The sequence below is a fragment of the Etheostoma cragini genome, chromosome 16 (assembly GCF_013103735.1).
Source record: "Etheostoma cragini isolate CJK2018 chromosome 16, CSU_Ecrag_1.0, whole genome shotgun sequence".
Lineage (NCBI taxonomy): Eukaryota > Metazoa > Chordata > Actinopteri > Perciformes > Percidae > Etheostoma > Etheostoma cragini.
In genome coordinates, this window is record NC_048422.1 from 18,255,732 (window position 1) to 18,271,192 (window position 15,461).

Sequence of the window (15,461 nt, forward strand, 5' to 3'; positions counted from 1 at the left end):
TTTTAAAATAGTCGCCAAGAAATAGTCTGGCACATAACCTCCCATTATTTAGTATGGATTAAACAAGGGACAGAGAACCTGGCAGACATGAGAGTGGTATTGATCTTCTCATATAACTCTCCAACAGAATGTCCAACTATCAATTGAATAAGAGTCTCCAAATGTGTAGCATAATGAGAAATCAATTTAGCGCAATCAGCAGGTGGCAGCTATTTCAACTGTAAAGTGTTATATCTTTCTATGTAATGTTGTTAAATATTGTCCTTGTTTATATCGAGTCCTTTTCTTGTCAGTGGTAGAACAGATCTTGACACAGTTATGCAAATAAAATCTCAGAAAGAAGCACTTTGCTTCTCAGTTTTAAAAATAAATCCCAGTAGTTCCCAGACAGTACCTTTTGTAGTAGGGCTGGGCAATATAGAGAAAATCTAATTTTACTATATTCTTGACCAAATACGTCAATGTTGATATTGTATGGTTGACTATTGGTGCTTTAACAAAATGTTATTAACGCTGACATGTTTGATAAATATTTTCCAGAAATTATTTAATGACTTAGTGGATAAAGCTAGATAATAGAACAGCTACAACAGTCTGGTAAGTTCAGAAAATGACATCAATTTACTGAAATGCACCCTGTAAAACCAGGTAAAGACAACACTTACCATATTATGATATATCTGAAATCTAAGACGATATCTAGTCTCATGTCGCAATACTGATACAACATCAATATATTGTCTAGCTCTACTTTGTAGCTTGTGATAATAGCAAAGGCGAAAACAAGGCTTTGATTATTTATTGCAGGAAGTCCGCAATATTAAATGAAAGCCTTTTTGTTAATGAATAATGATATACTTACTATTTTTCAATGTGCTTTTGTTAAAAAGCGTTGCTCTCATTTTAAATAATGCATTAACAAGCCTTTTGCTACTGTGATAACGTTTGAATGGTTAGATTGGTCACAACATTCAGCTCAGGCTCTGGTGTCATTTATCTTAAGTATTATTGAGCTGCACATTTTAAATGTAAACTCCGATTTAAGTTTTAAAGTCTGGGACACTTGAGCCTTGGAGTTCACAGCGTCTGAAATAGTCAAGTTATTTATGTGCAGACCCAAGGTGTGTCTGAGGCACAGACATGTGTGCTCTGCAACTTTCTCCTCCGACTACAGCAACAGACTTTTAAATAACCCAACAGCTGTAATGCATAGCTTATTTCACAGTAGCTGCACTGGTACAGACCACATTCATATGCGATGCTTTGTCTTTCACCCTGTCCTTGTTTGCCCAGTGTTAAACATCAAGGTCAGTTAGTTGTTTTGCAAGCATGTGTCATGTGTATGCAGATTTTCTGTCCAGCTGTGCAGCTTTAAAGCTGATTTCACTCATTAGTCCCCCACTCTGATTATGAGTGTGCCAACCAGTGACCTCAGCTGGTGATGGGATTTTCAATGAAAAACTGCATACACAAGGCACCTGATGGAAGACCACCGCACACGGCAAAAGACAGAATTATGTTTGAGGGGAGGTGCGATTGTAAAGCTGCAGTGATGGAAGCAGGAGGGTAGGGGAGGAAAAGAGAGAGAGACAGGTTTGATGTCAGATTGCTGCAGTCGCGGCTGGGCAGGGCTTACAGGCTGTCACTCACGCAGGGACACCATGTCTGCCGCAGCCACACCGTGGGGGAGGGGCTGCCTGTGCAGCAGCTTAGGGGTGAGCAGAGGTGGATGGGAGTGTATGAGTGTGTGTGCTGTATGTATATGTGTGTGTGTGTGTGTGTGTGTGTGTGTGTTGATGGGTGGGGGTCTGTTCTGCACCAATCGGGCATTTTATGTCCAAGTCAAAGCAGAGACAATAACATTAGGGCTGTTGCTGGCAGCACTGCAATATGTCAAATATTAATGTCAGTGGTTCATGCTGCAAAATAGCCCAGAGACAAATCATTTGATATTTACTTCAAGCTTCGCTTGGAGTCCATTCTTAACCGGGTCACAGGCTGTATACAAAAGTGATGTACTGCCTTTTACCAATCCAAACCAGTAGTCTGCCATTTCTGCTCTACTTCCTCAGCCAAATGTTGTTTTGAGTTTGCTCATGGCTCTCGAGGTTCACTGGCTTTCCGTGTCCCAAGGCTACATGCAACAAAGCAGCCATGCAAATATGTCATAAGTAATAATTAAAGGAATTGTTTCACATTTTGGGAAATGTGAAACATTGTAACGTGTACTTTTGTTTTTTTTCTGGACCTTGAGTCTGTGAAATAAAGTGGAGTATTCCTTTAAATATATACAGTACTATATATATATATATATATATATATATATATATATATATATATATATATATATATATATTGTTTAACAAGTGTTTAACAAGTCCAGCCTAAATGTGCTGGACTTTGCTTGAAACAGCTGACTACAGTAGATGAGACAATTATTTCTTCCAACCATGCAAACACAATAATCCATTATACACAGTACACAGTCCAACCTCCAGACCTGTTTGTCCACACCTCAACCTCCTTTCAGCCCTCCTCTCTCTGAGCTTGGAGTAATTTGTATTGTTTGTTTTGTGCAACTTGATACCGAGGTGATTCAGTGGGACTACCACACAATCTCATGTCTCCTCCACCTCCTGATAGGAAGGGTGGGGGGAAGGTACAAATGGAGGCTGATAATCTTTTAGCCTGCATCAGTTGCTATGGAGGGTTTAATTAAAAATCCACAGTTGAATATGTGTTTGTTTAAACTGCAAATATAATATAGACCCTGAATCTATTAAACTGACTAGCAGGGGACCAAAGACGACGCTCGGTGTCTTCGGTCTTCTTGGAAACAAAGCAGGCTGTTAGTGAAGAGCCATCCTTCATGCTAGCTGAACTATGGCAAGTAGAGAGGCAGGCCATTGGGTGCAATCTGTGTGTGAGTTTATATGGTGCTCCACAGGGGTCTTATGTCCTCCATCTGCTGTGTGTGTGTGTGTGTGTGTGAGAGAGGAAGGGCTTGTTTTTGCAATTACATGCGTCAATATGTACTTGTCACTGGTTTGTCTGGGTCTCTCTGTGGTGTCTGTCTGAATGAAAGTGATCCCAGCAGGCCTTTCTGGCTCAGTTCTGACTACTTGCATTTACATTGCATTCCCATAGGAGCACACTTCACCAGGCATCAACACAGCCATGCTACCTCCTGCCGACACTTTCACCTGGGTGCTCCCCAGGTGCCCATCTCAGCGGAGTTCCCTCTAGGACACGCCAGCCAGCCACCTCAGACAGGCCTGGCCACCCACTTGTCCCCAGCACACCACCCACCCCTCACTGCCCTGCCTGCACCCCCTCAGTTCCAGGAGGTGCCAGGGCCTCCATTCCTACCTCAGGCCTTACACCAGCAATACCTCATCCAGCAGCAGCTTCTTGAAGCGCAGCACCGCAGGATTCTCCCACAGTCAAGGTAGAATCACTACCTGCATGCAAATATAATTACCCACACACACACAGAAAACTATGTCAGACATTTGGATCTTATCTCTATCTCATTGCAGAAGAACCCAGGAGCGTGTCCCCCTGAACCCTCACCGACTGCGATCAGGCTATGAGTACTCCCCTGCCCTCCATGTTCCCCAGCCAATGACACAGCAGCAGCAGCAGCGGTACCTGGCCGAAGGCACAGACTGGTGAGTCGCTGTCGGAGATTATGAGTCCTGTAGAGTCGAGAAATGATCCCAACCTATCATCCCTGAACCCATCTGTCTGTCACATTGCCTAGCATGGGTGGTGATGTCAATTTAGTCGCCTGTCTGTCTGCAGGGATCTCAGTGTTGATGCCGGCCTCCCTCACCACCAGTACCAGCTCCAACAGCTTCCGCAGCACTATCAGCATTACCTGGCCTCCCCTCGAATGCACCACTTCCCCAGGAACACGTCCTCTGCCCAAGTGGTATGTCGGTCAGCCATCTATTGTTCAATGTTAATTTTGTTATCATAATAATAGGTTTATTTGTCCTGAATTCCAAAGATATCTTGACCTATAGGTTAAAGTTGTTCTTTATGCATTTGATGCACTTCTGCCAACTGTGTTCTACTTTTGTGGTTTGTGTCACCTTTGGTTTTCTTAAAAATGTGTCATTTATTTCTAACAATGCACCCAAACAGTAGAGGAAAATCGGTGTTTGACTTCTATTATGTTGCCGTTATATGACAAAGAGTTCTCTTTTGTTAGGTTGTACATGAAATCAGAAACTACCCCTACCCCCAGCTACACCTGTTGGCACTGCAAAGTCTGAATCCTTCGAGGCACGCCACCGCTGTGCGAGAAAGTTATGAGGTAAATGTATCTCCTTACAGATTTCATGCACTTTCCACTCCTGCATTTATCAAAGCGAAAACTCTCTTTTCTACTACTCTCCTCTAGTTGAAAATTACAATCTCACCTCAAGTTCAATTTGTATAATGTATGTTTGTGCTTGTTGTCCTGGAATTGTAGATGTTGGAAGTCCTTAAGGACTTTGAGGAAATTTGAGCTTCAAGTTCATTCTTAACCTTGAAAACATCAGTTTTACAAAACAATCTCACCTCAAGGTCCATTTAGTAGCTGTTCTATTATTAGCATTATTATTTTATATTCTTTATACTATTTTCAACTGGATCCCAACTTTTGCTCAGGAGCTGTTGCAGTTGGAGGACCGGCTGGGGAGTGTCAGCAGAGGAGCTATTCAGACAACCATAGAGAGATTCACCTTTCCACACAAATACAAGAAGGTAAAGCAGATAACTTGGATGTTTATGACCTGTGGTGGTCCTTGTGTTTTTCAGCTGGGCCATCAGTCCTATCCTGCAGCAACTAAAACACCTTTGACTATCCTCAGCATGACACTAGGGCATTATCGTGTGAAATAAAGTGATTTACCTCAAGGCTCAACACCTAGAGAGTTTAAATACATCATAACAGAAACATGAACACGGTGGTGACTGATGCCATCACTTTTAAAATGACATGATGCTGCATCACACATAGTCCAAATTAATATTATTACAAAAGAAACAAAAACAAACCCCACAACAACCGGTCACATTTACTCATACGATGACAACAAACACACAAAACACAATTAGGAATTCCCCACAAATTCCAGCCAAGCTTCTAACCTTAACAAACGGACACCACGCACACAGGCACAGCGGCCACTGACACACCTGCAACAACGCATCATTAGTAAAAGCATTTGACTAAAATGCCGAAAAAAAACATAAAACTTACCAAAACTGCCCATCATTTGAAGAAAAAGTACATCCTCCTTTCTTTTATTAACTTTGCATCTAAAACTCGAAACAAACTTCAACTAACGTTAAGGTTATGTGATGCTAGCTAGTTTTGCTTCAGTTGGCTAGCTGCTACGAAAAATACCGACAAGGCTAGCTATGTCAAAGAATACGCCCAACAGGGCAAACTCGACATTTCATTGGCTAAGGAATATGACAATCACCGACTTTGTCCCTATTTGCTTGACTTTGTAGAGGGATTCACTCGGAATTCTCAGAGAATTCTGAAGGCCTCAGAACAGATGTTTCAACCAGAGACAGTACGGGGGGGCGGATGGATAAAATCACTAACTTGACTAAGAAAAAAGGAAATGCATAACCCAGTTAAATTGAAAAGAATTGGCACTACCATGATAAGAGACCTTTACCTGTGACCTGGAGTAAACCTGACAACAGAGGAGGGACTTGATCTTGAAAAAACAAATGACCAATAGGGAAAGATTTAATTTGAGGAACCACCCTCAACTTCTTTGGGATAAAATTGGGACGTGGTGATGATTTCGGGACTGATTTCATGTGACTTCATCAGGGAGGTGCAAGGATATAGTCCGCTGTCGGCTGCACAGTTATGTCTTGTGTCGTATTGTCTTTGTCTTATCATCTTCATCATGCTGTTTTTATTAAACCTATTTTTCTCATCAAATCAAAGAACACGTGGTAGTTAGTTTTTTCTAACAACAACTATAAAAAAAATATCATTTTTGGCCAATCTCTTGGCCAGCAGATAAGGCCTTGCTGGCCCTGAAAGCCAACCTTTGTTTATAACACAGAGACGTACACTATTGGACATATTCACAGTTTTATATTCCTTTTTCCAACCCTACCTTTTGTCTCTATGTTATCTGACCTGCTAACAGAGAAAGCCCCTGCAGCTGAAGATTGGGGAGGAGGAGGAAACAGATGTGGATGAAAAGTGTACCATCTGTTTGTCCATGCTTGAGGACGGAGAGGACGTCAGGTCAGAAATGCTTCACAGCCCCAGACGTTTGTTTCCATTAAAACATCACTTTGAAAAGTTTGAGATTTTGGGAAATACACTTATATGCATCGCTAGCGAGTTAGATGAGAAGATTGATAGCACTCAGAGGGGTATCTTCTCATCTAATGTTCTCCAAAATCAAACTATTCCTTTAAATAAATTAACATAATTTATAGATGCACATGTATTTGAGGGATATTGTGGGATTTCCAGTATCCCACAATTACAACATGGTCACTCAATATGATAACAGGTCCGGCCTTAATCTGCCAGGCTCAGTTGTTACAACAATAGATAAGACAATTAGGTAGATTTTGCTGTTGTCTGACAGAGCGGGGCTAGCTGTTTTCAGTCTTTGTGCTAAGCTAAGCTAACATTCATTTTACATTTTCATATTTAATGGACATATATTAGAGTGGTACTGAATTTCTCATTTAACTCTGCCAGAAAGCAAATATTTCTGAATAGTTGAAACAATTTCTTTGAGTAGTGACATGAGCATGTGCACCCACACATACAAGTTGGGGTGTAAAGTTCAGGGGATAGGAAGTGTGTCCTGTGATGAGGAAAGAGCGTTAGTTCACAGCATGTCTGAGAGTCTGAGAGGATTGATGATTCAACAGAAGTCGTCTCTACATGCCTGAATGAACAAAATTAACTCCCCGCTAGTTTCGGAAGTTATTTGCAAGCACATGACTGTATTGCACTGGCAGAGCCAATATGAATTAACATTGATCCCGTGTCTCTCTGTCCTCCAGGAGATTGCCCTGCATGCACCTCTTCCACCAGGGCTGTGTAGACCAATGGCTGGCCACCAGCAGGAAGTGTCCGATCTGTCGAGTTGACATCGAAACACAGCTGAACCCTGACAGCTGATGAGATTTAAACCCCCCTTCCTTGTCAGTCACCCTCGTCTGATGTGGTTTCTGCTTTCTTCAACCCCGGCTTGCCGGCTCCCCCCCACCTCCCCTTCCCCCTGTTGGGTGCTTTGCCAAATGTCTCCAGACTTCATGTGACATCACCACCCTTCTGACTCACGCTTTACTGAGCCAAGCCAGGATAACTAACTGCACGAGAGGCCGCAAAGGACTCTCTTTATTTAGAAGCACATCCCTTTGGAGACACACAGACACACACAGACACACACACATACTCATGTACACAGGGTTTACTTGTAGCTTGCTGGTCGTAAGTGGGGTGTTGTTGCTGTTGTGGTGTTGTACTGTAAGTAGCCCCGGGCTGTGTAGCATGTTCTCAAAGCCATGACCTAAAGTCCTGAGAGTGGAAAACACATAACCCCACACTGAGCTGGCTACTTTCTCTCTTTTCTCTCTCTCTCTCTTTCTACATAACTATATATATATATACAGTAAATATATATTTCTCTCTTTTCAAACACATTTCAATCAAAATGAATATTCTGCCACACAAGAAAGCTTAACAAATGCTCTGATGCCATGTTTACCTAAAGATCATTTGTGGTCGTAGTAGAGTAGCAGTAACCAACAAGTGATATCTGGCTGTCGCCTTTTTGGGGGACACACACCAGCTAGCTGAGTGTTTTAATTCTATCATGCAGCTTTGACATTTTGCAATACAGTTGTACATTTACCTTGGGTTGGTGTTGTGTGAGTAGGTCTCTTTTACTGCTGTGGAAAACCGAGCCCAGTGATCGAGTCGTTAAGTGTTTTGAAAATTTAAATAATAGGTAGAAAGTGTTTTTACCAAAATGCATTTTGTCACGGTATAGCTTGAACCTGACGCGCAGGTGTGTGTGATCTGCTCTGTGTGATTTCAAGAATATGTCTAAAAATGTGTGGATGTTCAAAGAGTGTGAATGTGAGTGTGTTTTAAGGGTTTGAAGCAACACCTAGACATTAACTCGCTGTAGGTTAATAGCATGGCCACTGGTGTGCTTATACAACACAAAGCCAAAAAAAAGGGAAGGAAAAAGGAAAATATTAGGCACTGCAAAGCAAGGTGGGAAGACTTAGCTGCCCTTGTACCAGTGGCAGAACAGTATGTACTAAAATGCATGTTTCATCTTTGACTTGGGCTGTTAGCTTTGGTAGCGTTTCTTCAATTTAAAAAGGTACAGAGATGGCTTTGCATGACTTAGTTAATCTGAGCTGTGACTATCTTCTCAACACTAACAAACAAAACAGTGTCAGTGGCTGCTCCCCTGACTCGTAGCGTGTGTTCATCCTGTCCCCTTTGGTGGCAACGATGGGATCCTCTTATTGATGTTTACCTTATTGCCTAAAGAACAAGCACATGTGACGATAGTTATAGCAACAAACGTTTTCTTCTTGGTATTGCATTTGCGTTGGTTTATATTTAGATATAGATTCATGCAGTGTTTCAGCGGAGAGAGGAGCTTGCGTATTGATCTTGTGTATTTGTGTGACAGACCTCCCCTCGTGGTTGCTATGCTGGTTGCTATGCTGTATTGCTAGAACATGTAGAACGTGGTGCGAGGGAGGCAGTCTCCCTCTATCAGTGCACACAGACACCAGACTACACAACAGCAGGAAAACACTCAGGCTGTTCATACTTGGTCTGACCAGTTTTCACTTCTTCTATTTTTTACCCTTTGTGTCAGTCTGCTGTTTCAGTTCTACAGGATGCCTTTAGGACCCTCCCTGTCCTATGCACTGATAGTAAAGGTTAAACTCAGAGACTCTTTTAGCCTCATCGGTTAAGGATCAATTACCGTAACTCAGATTACTCCCCGTCTTGTGCACTGCCAGTGTCGACACTGCCTCCTCCTGTAGTGGAGTCATCTGTGACGAAGTTTTCATAGTTTACACAGGGTGTTGTCAGTTGAGATGCCTTAAGTATTTAACAATCATAATTTATTACTAACTGTAGATATTGTGGGTATTTAATTTTATATAGTTTTTGGGGGGGCGGGGCTGAATCATAATTTATTTATTTAGAAATAACACAAAATGCTATGAAAAAAAACTATTACCTCATTTTTGCATTGTTTTGGGAATGCTTTGCATGCAGTTGTACTTTTTGGAACACTAAAGAAAAAAAAAAAAAGATCCCTGCTGTTCTGATTTCTACAAGCTGGCTGTGCGATGTTTACTGTCAAAGGCTGAGCTACTGAGTCTCTCTTTCTCTCTCTCTCTCTTTCTCACTCTCTCTCTCTCTCGGTGCTGTGGATCTCGGTTACATTCCATTCAATGCAATTTCTCTGATCCCCCATGCTGTGATGTAGTGGACAAACTGCAATCAAGTGATTTTCTTTTTTGTTTTGCACTCGTTTAAATATGGGAACCCTCTCACTGGCAAAAAAAAAAAGTTAGTTTAGATAATTTAATATTATCACTAAGAACTCTAGCTTTTATTTTTTATGCTCTGCTTCTCACAATGCACTATGGGTCTTAATAACGATCATCTGTGAAGCATGTTACTTCGCTTTAACTCTTTGTATCTATCTTTGAATTTTCATCTCTCTGGTGTTTCTCTTCAGTTTGTAGACTTAAGCATAACAAGTGCCTCGCTTTATGTATTAGGAGATATTTCCATATTACTGATACCATTAATAACAATCAATCCACAAAGCCACCATGCCTTATTGGTTGCATAATTAACTAAAAGAGAAAGTTGTGAAGGAGCAAAGACAACATTTGACAGGTGTCAACTAAAGCCATTATCCTCAAAAAATTGAAGTCAAACTGTCCAAACTAGCTGTTGGTTGGTAGAACTGGAGTGTTATTATTGTAGAAATAGTTCTGACTATGAATAAGGCATGTTTCACTGTGGGCTTTACAAGTACTTCAGTAATCCTTCTTTAATTTTGTTTCTTTAATTTTTGACTCTTCGCTTGTTTTTTTTATTTTTATTTTACCGTCCATCTCTACTCTCAGAATCTATCCTGTTTCCTTTCAGTCTAAAAGGAAGTCAAGGATTTAAAAGCACAACCTTTTCTAAAAATGCATGTTTTCTCAGGTTTCAATATAGTCTCAATGGTTTAATAGTATATGATGAAAATATATACAAAGAATATAACAGAAAAAAAATATAATTTTTGTTGCTGTTTGAAACTGAAAAACAAAACTGAAGAGAAAATAACCCAAACAGTGCCAGTGAAAGGGCTGCCGCCATCCTTGTATGAAACTTTGCTGTTTAGCTGTGACTGCGCAATGTTTTTCAATATAGGATATTTTATCTGAAAATAGAACTATTTATCATTAATATTAAAGCAATAGCGCATTAATGGTGATGAGTGTGTTGATGAAGAAATGGATGAGCATATTATGGGTAAATGTTAGATTCACATGTGGTGGAATTTTGTACTTTATTTATTATTACTACTAAAAATAATGATAATGATTTCAAAAGTTGCATTGCTAAACCCAAACTGTTCTGTTTTTTAATTTTATTTCATGGCTTGTATATTATCCTTTTGTATGTGCTCTTTTTGTAATAAATTGGATAAAATGGACAGGCACTTGTTTTTATGTCTTATGCCCCCCCACCCCCCGATGATAAAACATTTGAGAAGTTATTAGGTAAAAAAATGGAAAATGGTAAAAAAAAAAATTTAAAAATATACTGCCATCCTTTTACTTTACTTTTACATCAAGTGGAAATATTGAATTGTATTGAGCTTCAATTTATACACGTCCCTTGGGAGCGGCAGAAGAAGCTGTAAACCAAAAAATAATAATATAGTTTCTCCTTTAAATCCACTTTAAATAAATCTGCATTAGCAAATAGTTCCTTTTTACACACCCAACAGATACAAGAGAACCACTGGCATTCATTTGGAGTTGAACATCAATTCCATTTAGTTCTGTTTTGGTCTGTTTTACGTCAAATATCTGGCTCTCCGGCTGCTGAATGCTCCACTTTCTTCACCAGTTAGTAACTTTATCTGTCAGCTGTACAGTTACAGTACAGTTTTCAGAAAGCAGCTATCTGCTGCTGGATATGGCTTGAAAAGAGTGGTGGAAGTTACCAAAACAGGTAAGATAAGGGCCATGAAAAAACAAAACATTTAGTTAAAAGAGGCTAAAACGCTCCAAAGGACCAGATGAGTCAAACAGGTTAAAAACTGTATTTAGTATTGCAAAAGAGTTTAATATTTTATAAAACCTAAATTACAACAAAACAACTAAACAAACCCTCCCTGACATATGAAACCTAAAAAGAATGGCACATTCCGTTTCCTACCCTAACAGGGTATTGTCACAGTATTTCATTGCAGGCTATATTCCCAAGTGGTATTAAATATCTAACTATAATATAATAATAAATATAATTTAAAAAAATGAGAAAAAATCTGCCTCAGTTCCTGAGATATAAAACTTGCCAGAGCAGAATATCTTTGGTCATTATTTTAAACATGAGAGGAGATCTCTCTGCAATGGAACTTTGTATGTATAAATAAATAAATAGTATTTCTAGTATTTTGGGTAGAGGACCCTGGCGATCTGCCCGTCAGCCCTCTTGGTATCTAGCCACTTCCCACAGAGGAAGATAGTGGTGACACCATTGGCTGTGTTAGTGACTTCCACGCGGTCCAGCAGCCAGCCGGGGTTCAGACCAGAATTGTCGTGCTCCACCCGAACTTTCAGCAGTTCCCCCATGTCTAGCATTTCCAGCAGGAAACGGTCTGTCCTCTGGCGCTCAAAAAGGTTACGAAACTTCTGCCGCAGTTGCCGGCTGCCCGAATCTCCATTGGAACCGTAGATAGTAATAAAAACATTGGCATCTGTACCGGCTCCCTTCTCATCACCCGTGATGATGATAATCTCATACTTGACGGGCACCAGGCTTCGAGCCTTACTGGCAAAGCTCTCGACGGCCTTTGTGCACTCAAAGGTCAAGAACTCATCCCTCTTTGGAGAGAGAGGGAGGAGAGCATTGCAACTGAAGATGTACCTGGAGGTGATAACACAGAGAAGGACCAATGCTTTGTTACCAGCAAATGGTATGATGAATGGTAGAATGAATGACCTCCGCATGGATGTAGATGTCTGAGCAGTAACTTACTTGTTTCCCAGTTCCCTTTCGGTGACGACGACTTCCTCCACATGCCAGTTAACATCCCCCTTTACTTTCTTTCCATCCTTGGGTGTGTGGCCCAGGCAGATACCAGCAATGTCCCCCAGGTTCTTGGACGAAAACTCAAACTTGTCAACATTGCCCCTAAGAAGAGAGAGAAATAAGAATGCTAGATAAAGGAGCTGTTCGCCTATTTAGCCAACATACTTTAAATTCATGTCAATGCCAATGTGTTCTGGATGGTGTAATGTCATCATCTTGGATTGCAGCGTTAGTCTGAGCGTGAGTGCTTGCTGCTGGTAGGATTAACATAATAAGTGGAAAGGCCGAATTACAGGGAGAAAAAGCACATTTCTTGAAGCTTTTTCAAGTAAACAAGTTGCAGCTCATTTAATTAATCTTACACAAAGTACCTACCGCAAGAACCTCTTCTTCTTTGAGGAGTTCTCCATTAAAAATTCTTTGGATCGGCCCTTCCTCCCCTCAAGTACAATCCAGGCATTTTCTTTGGTTTCAGGGTATCCAGTTGTGATGCAGATTTCGTACTCTTTTAGAGAGAAAACATAAAGTAAATGGTGTCGGTTGTCCACACACAGAGATGTCCTGCACCACATCATGTCCACACAGATGCATTGCAGAGAAATATATGGGATATATTAAAGTCGTAATCATTTTTCATGAATTTAAACCCCATTTTGTATTCTATTTATGGTCTGCATTTGTTCTCCAACAGCCATTTAATGTATTTACAATGAGTTTTTTTCCTCCCTCTTTATAGTAGTTCTCATTGTTATTGACAGAGTCAGCCTTTTCCTCAGTAGAAACTATGCAGCATGTTATCCAATTTTGTCTCATTAATACCAACCCCTTTGTAACGGCTAATGCAAACAGACCATCCTACTGTTGCTGATTCACATTAAAAGTGCTGAAAAACACAAAGTGACTCTTACCGTGAAGAAGACAGAGGAAACACAATGGATTTGTCACCAATCCACCTATCTACTAAACAAGAGAGCGGTCTTTGTGCATTTTATGCTTTAAAATATTGCAGGGAGTGATGGAACAAGAAGGAGCAACCACAGTGAGCTCCTTAGAAAGGTAATCAATGTTACTATGCCCTGCTGTCGGGTGGAAGACTACATGTGCAGCATGAAACCAGATTGTGGTTGATTATGGCATGATGGGATAAGGCATATTAATTACTTATTTATTAAAACAATTTGTCTTGCTGCACTGTAAACAAACATACAATGTACTGTATTTCTCTTGAATTCTGCAACCTGTAGTAATCATCCACACTTGCTGGTGCCAAGGTAACCACATGTGTTGCCAAATCCACCAGGACTACAATCTTAAAGGTTATAACTTTAAAATGTGTCGTATGTGCTGGCCTTACTCGTCTTTTCGTTAAGGTCCAAGTAGTCGTTGTTTGCGCATGCCAGTTCTCTCATGATCTGTCCGTCATCGTCATTCTTGGCAAGCCAGCGGTCACAGGAGAAACGAAATGTTTTATCCATAATCTCATCCTTCACATCGATATAATCCAAGTGCCATCCTGGAGCAGGACCTAGGAGGGATGTGGATCAGGAAACCAAAAAAACACCAAGTAAAAACGTGTCAAGGATGATGAAACAGTAAGGTGGAGGGTGGGGGTGTGGCCTTGACCAACTGCCACTTTGCTCGTTTGAAAGCCATGATGTCGCTCATGGGTGGGACAAATTCTCTGGGCGGGCAAAGCAGAGAAAGGGCAAATAACCTTGTCCTTTATGAGGTCATAAGGGGCAAGATTCCTGATTGGCCCATCTGAGCTTTCATTTTCTCAAAGGCAGAGCAGGATACCCAGGGCTCGGTTTACACCTATCACCATTTCTAGCTGCTGGGGGACCATAGGCAGGCCGGGGGAACTCATATTAGTGTTGAAAAACCTCATTAAGTGAAATTTTCATGCCATGGGACCTTAAAGCAAACTTCATTTATACAGCACTTTTTACAATGCCAGTGATAAAGTGCAGATTTAATTGGCGACTCAGAGTGACTGATTATCTCAGGGCTGACCTGAATTGTCGTGCCAGACTCGCACTTTGGAGAGCTCTCCCATGCTGAGGATATCCGAGAAGCGAAATGTGTCCACCTGCTTGCGCTCAAACTTGTTGGACTTGTTGCACTCTTTTAATGCCAGCGTCCCTGTGTCTCCATTCTCTCCGAAAATGATGATCCACACGTTGGCATCAGTGCCTGCCCCTGAAAAGACAAGAGGGATTCATCCATTTAGAAAAATGAATCAGAATTTCTGCTTCCCAAGAACAAAATATGTTGAAGAACAAAGTGACAAAATGGGAGCTTGGCAAACTGTATTAGCATCTGAAATATATTATTTTATATGATTAAAATAACAAATGTAATGTTAACTCACTAGATATTATACATTTAAAAGGGCTTGCAAATTGTTGTAGATCCTTTAAACTGCAAAACTAAAGGTAGGGATTTCTTGAATTGCCAATAAAAACTGAGATTGCAAAGCACTGACAAAACTGATCTGCTAACAACCAGCCAAACTATGCAAAAAGTAGCAGCAGAGAAAGCTGCGTGACTCAGACAGCACATCTATAATTCTTCTGTGCTTTATTATTTCATTACAGGGGGTTAGACACTAAGTGAATGTGTATTAGACGATGGAGAGCCCAACCTTGGGCAGTCTGCAGCCCTTTTTCTAATTCTTCACCTGTCCGTACACTGAATTAGAAATCTGATATTTTTTAACAGCCCTGTAGTTTCAATGAGCCACAATAGAAATTTGAAATAAATTTTGATTCTAAGAATTGCATTTTATGTTTCTGTTTCATTTAAATGATTATTATTTCCATACAAGGTATATGAAAATATGCCTCTTTTCACTATAGATGGGGAGACCATTATCTTATGCAGAGAATTGTCTATGTAATGTTTGTGTGTTTGTGTGTGTGTGTGTGTGTGTGTGTGTGTGTCTGTCTATCAGCCTGGCTCATTATGCCTCCCAGAGCCTTAGTGGTGGTGCAGGGCTACATCTTAGCTTCCAGTAACAGCCAAGGGCAGAGATCAGTCCTTTGAAGTCGGCTCAGACTTCTCGCTACACTATCGTATTGATCAGCAGCACTACTGGGCTATA

The 15,461-nt window shown here is 40.7% G+C and overlaps 3 protein-coding genes across 8 annotated transcripts in view; 2 read left to right on the forward strand and 1 right to left on the reverse strand.

Annotated features, from left to right (window-relative positions):
* Positions 1-4,528, forward strand: part of c16h18orf25 (chromosome 16 C18orf25 homolog) — a 23,417-nt gene extending 18,889 nt beyond the window's left edge. The window contains exon 7 of the transcript XR_004659930.1: positions 4,518-4,528. The gene's annotated coding sequence lies outside the window, so the exon portion shown is untranslated. The remainder of the gene's footprint in view (positions 1-4,517) is intronic.
* Positions 1-7,248, forward strand: part of rnf165a (ring finger protein 165a) — a 10,646-nt gene extending 3,398 nt beyond the window's left edge. For 3 of the 5 annotated variants that reach the window (XM_034896524.1, XM_034896525.1, XM_034896523.1), the window contains 7 exons: positions 3,148-3,448; positions 3,540-3,671; positions 3,805-3,934; positions 4,217-4,321; positions 4,660-4,755; positions 6,174-6,274; positions 7,054-7,248. In XM_034896524.1, coding sequence (XP_034752415.1) covers positions 3,148-3,448; positions 3,540-3,671; positions 3,805-3,934; positions 4,217-4,321; positions 4,660-4,755; positions 6,174-6,274; positions 7,054-7,171 — 983 coding nt within the window. In that variant the 3' untranslated portion in view covers positions 7,172-7,248. Of the gene's footprint in view, positions 1-2,371; positions 3,449-3,539; positions 3,672-3,804; positions 3,935-4,216; positions 4,322-4,659; positions 4,756-6,173; positions 6,275-7,053 lie in introns of those variants that run through there. The other 2 variants (XM_034896520.1, XM_034896521.1) reach the window with 2 other exon arrangements.
* Positions 7,249-11,374: 4,126 nt separating this feature from the next.
* loxhd1a (lipoxygenase homology domains 1a) overlaps positions 11,375-15,461 on the reverse strand; it is a 33,213-nt gene continuing 29,126 nt past the window's right edge. The window contains exons 37-41 of one of the 2 annotated variants that reach the window (XM_034896506.1): positions 14,372-14,557; positions 13,713-13,883; positions 12,734-12,863; positions 12,305-12,460; positions 11,375-12,193 (exon numbers count right to left, since the gene is read on the reverse strand). In XM_034896506.1, coding sequence (XP_034752397.1) covers positions 11,713-12,193; positions 12,305-12,460; positions 12,734-12,863; positions 13,713-13,883; positions 14,372-14,557 — 1,124 coding nt within the window. In that variant the 3' untranslated portion in view covers positions 11,375-11,712. Of the gene's footprint in view, positions 12,194-12,304; positions 12,461-12,733; positions 12,864-13,712; positions 13,884-14,371; positions 14,558-15,461 lie in introns of those variants that run through there. The other variant, XR_004659929.1, reaches the window with a different exon arrangement.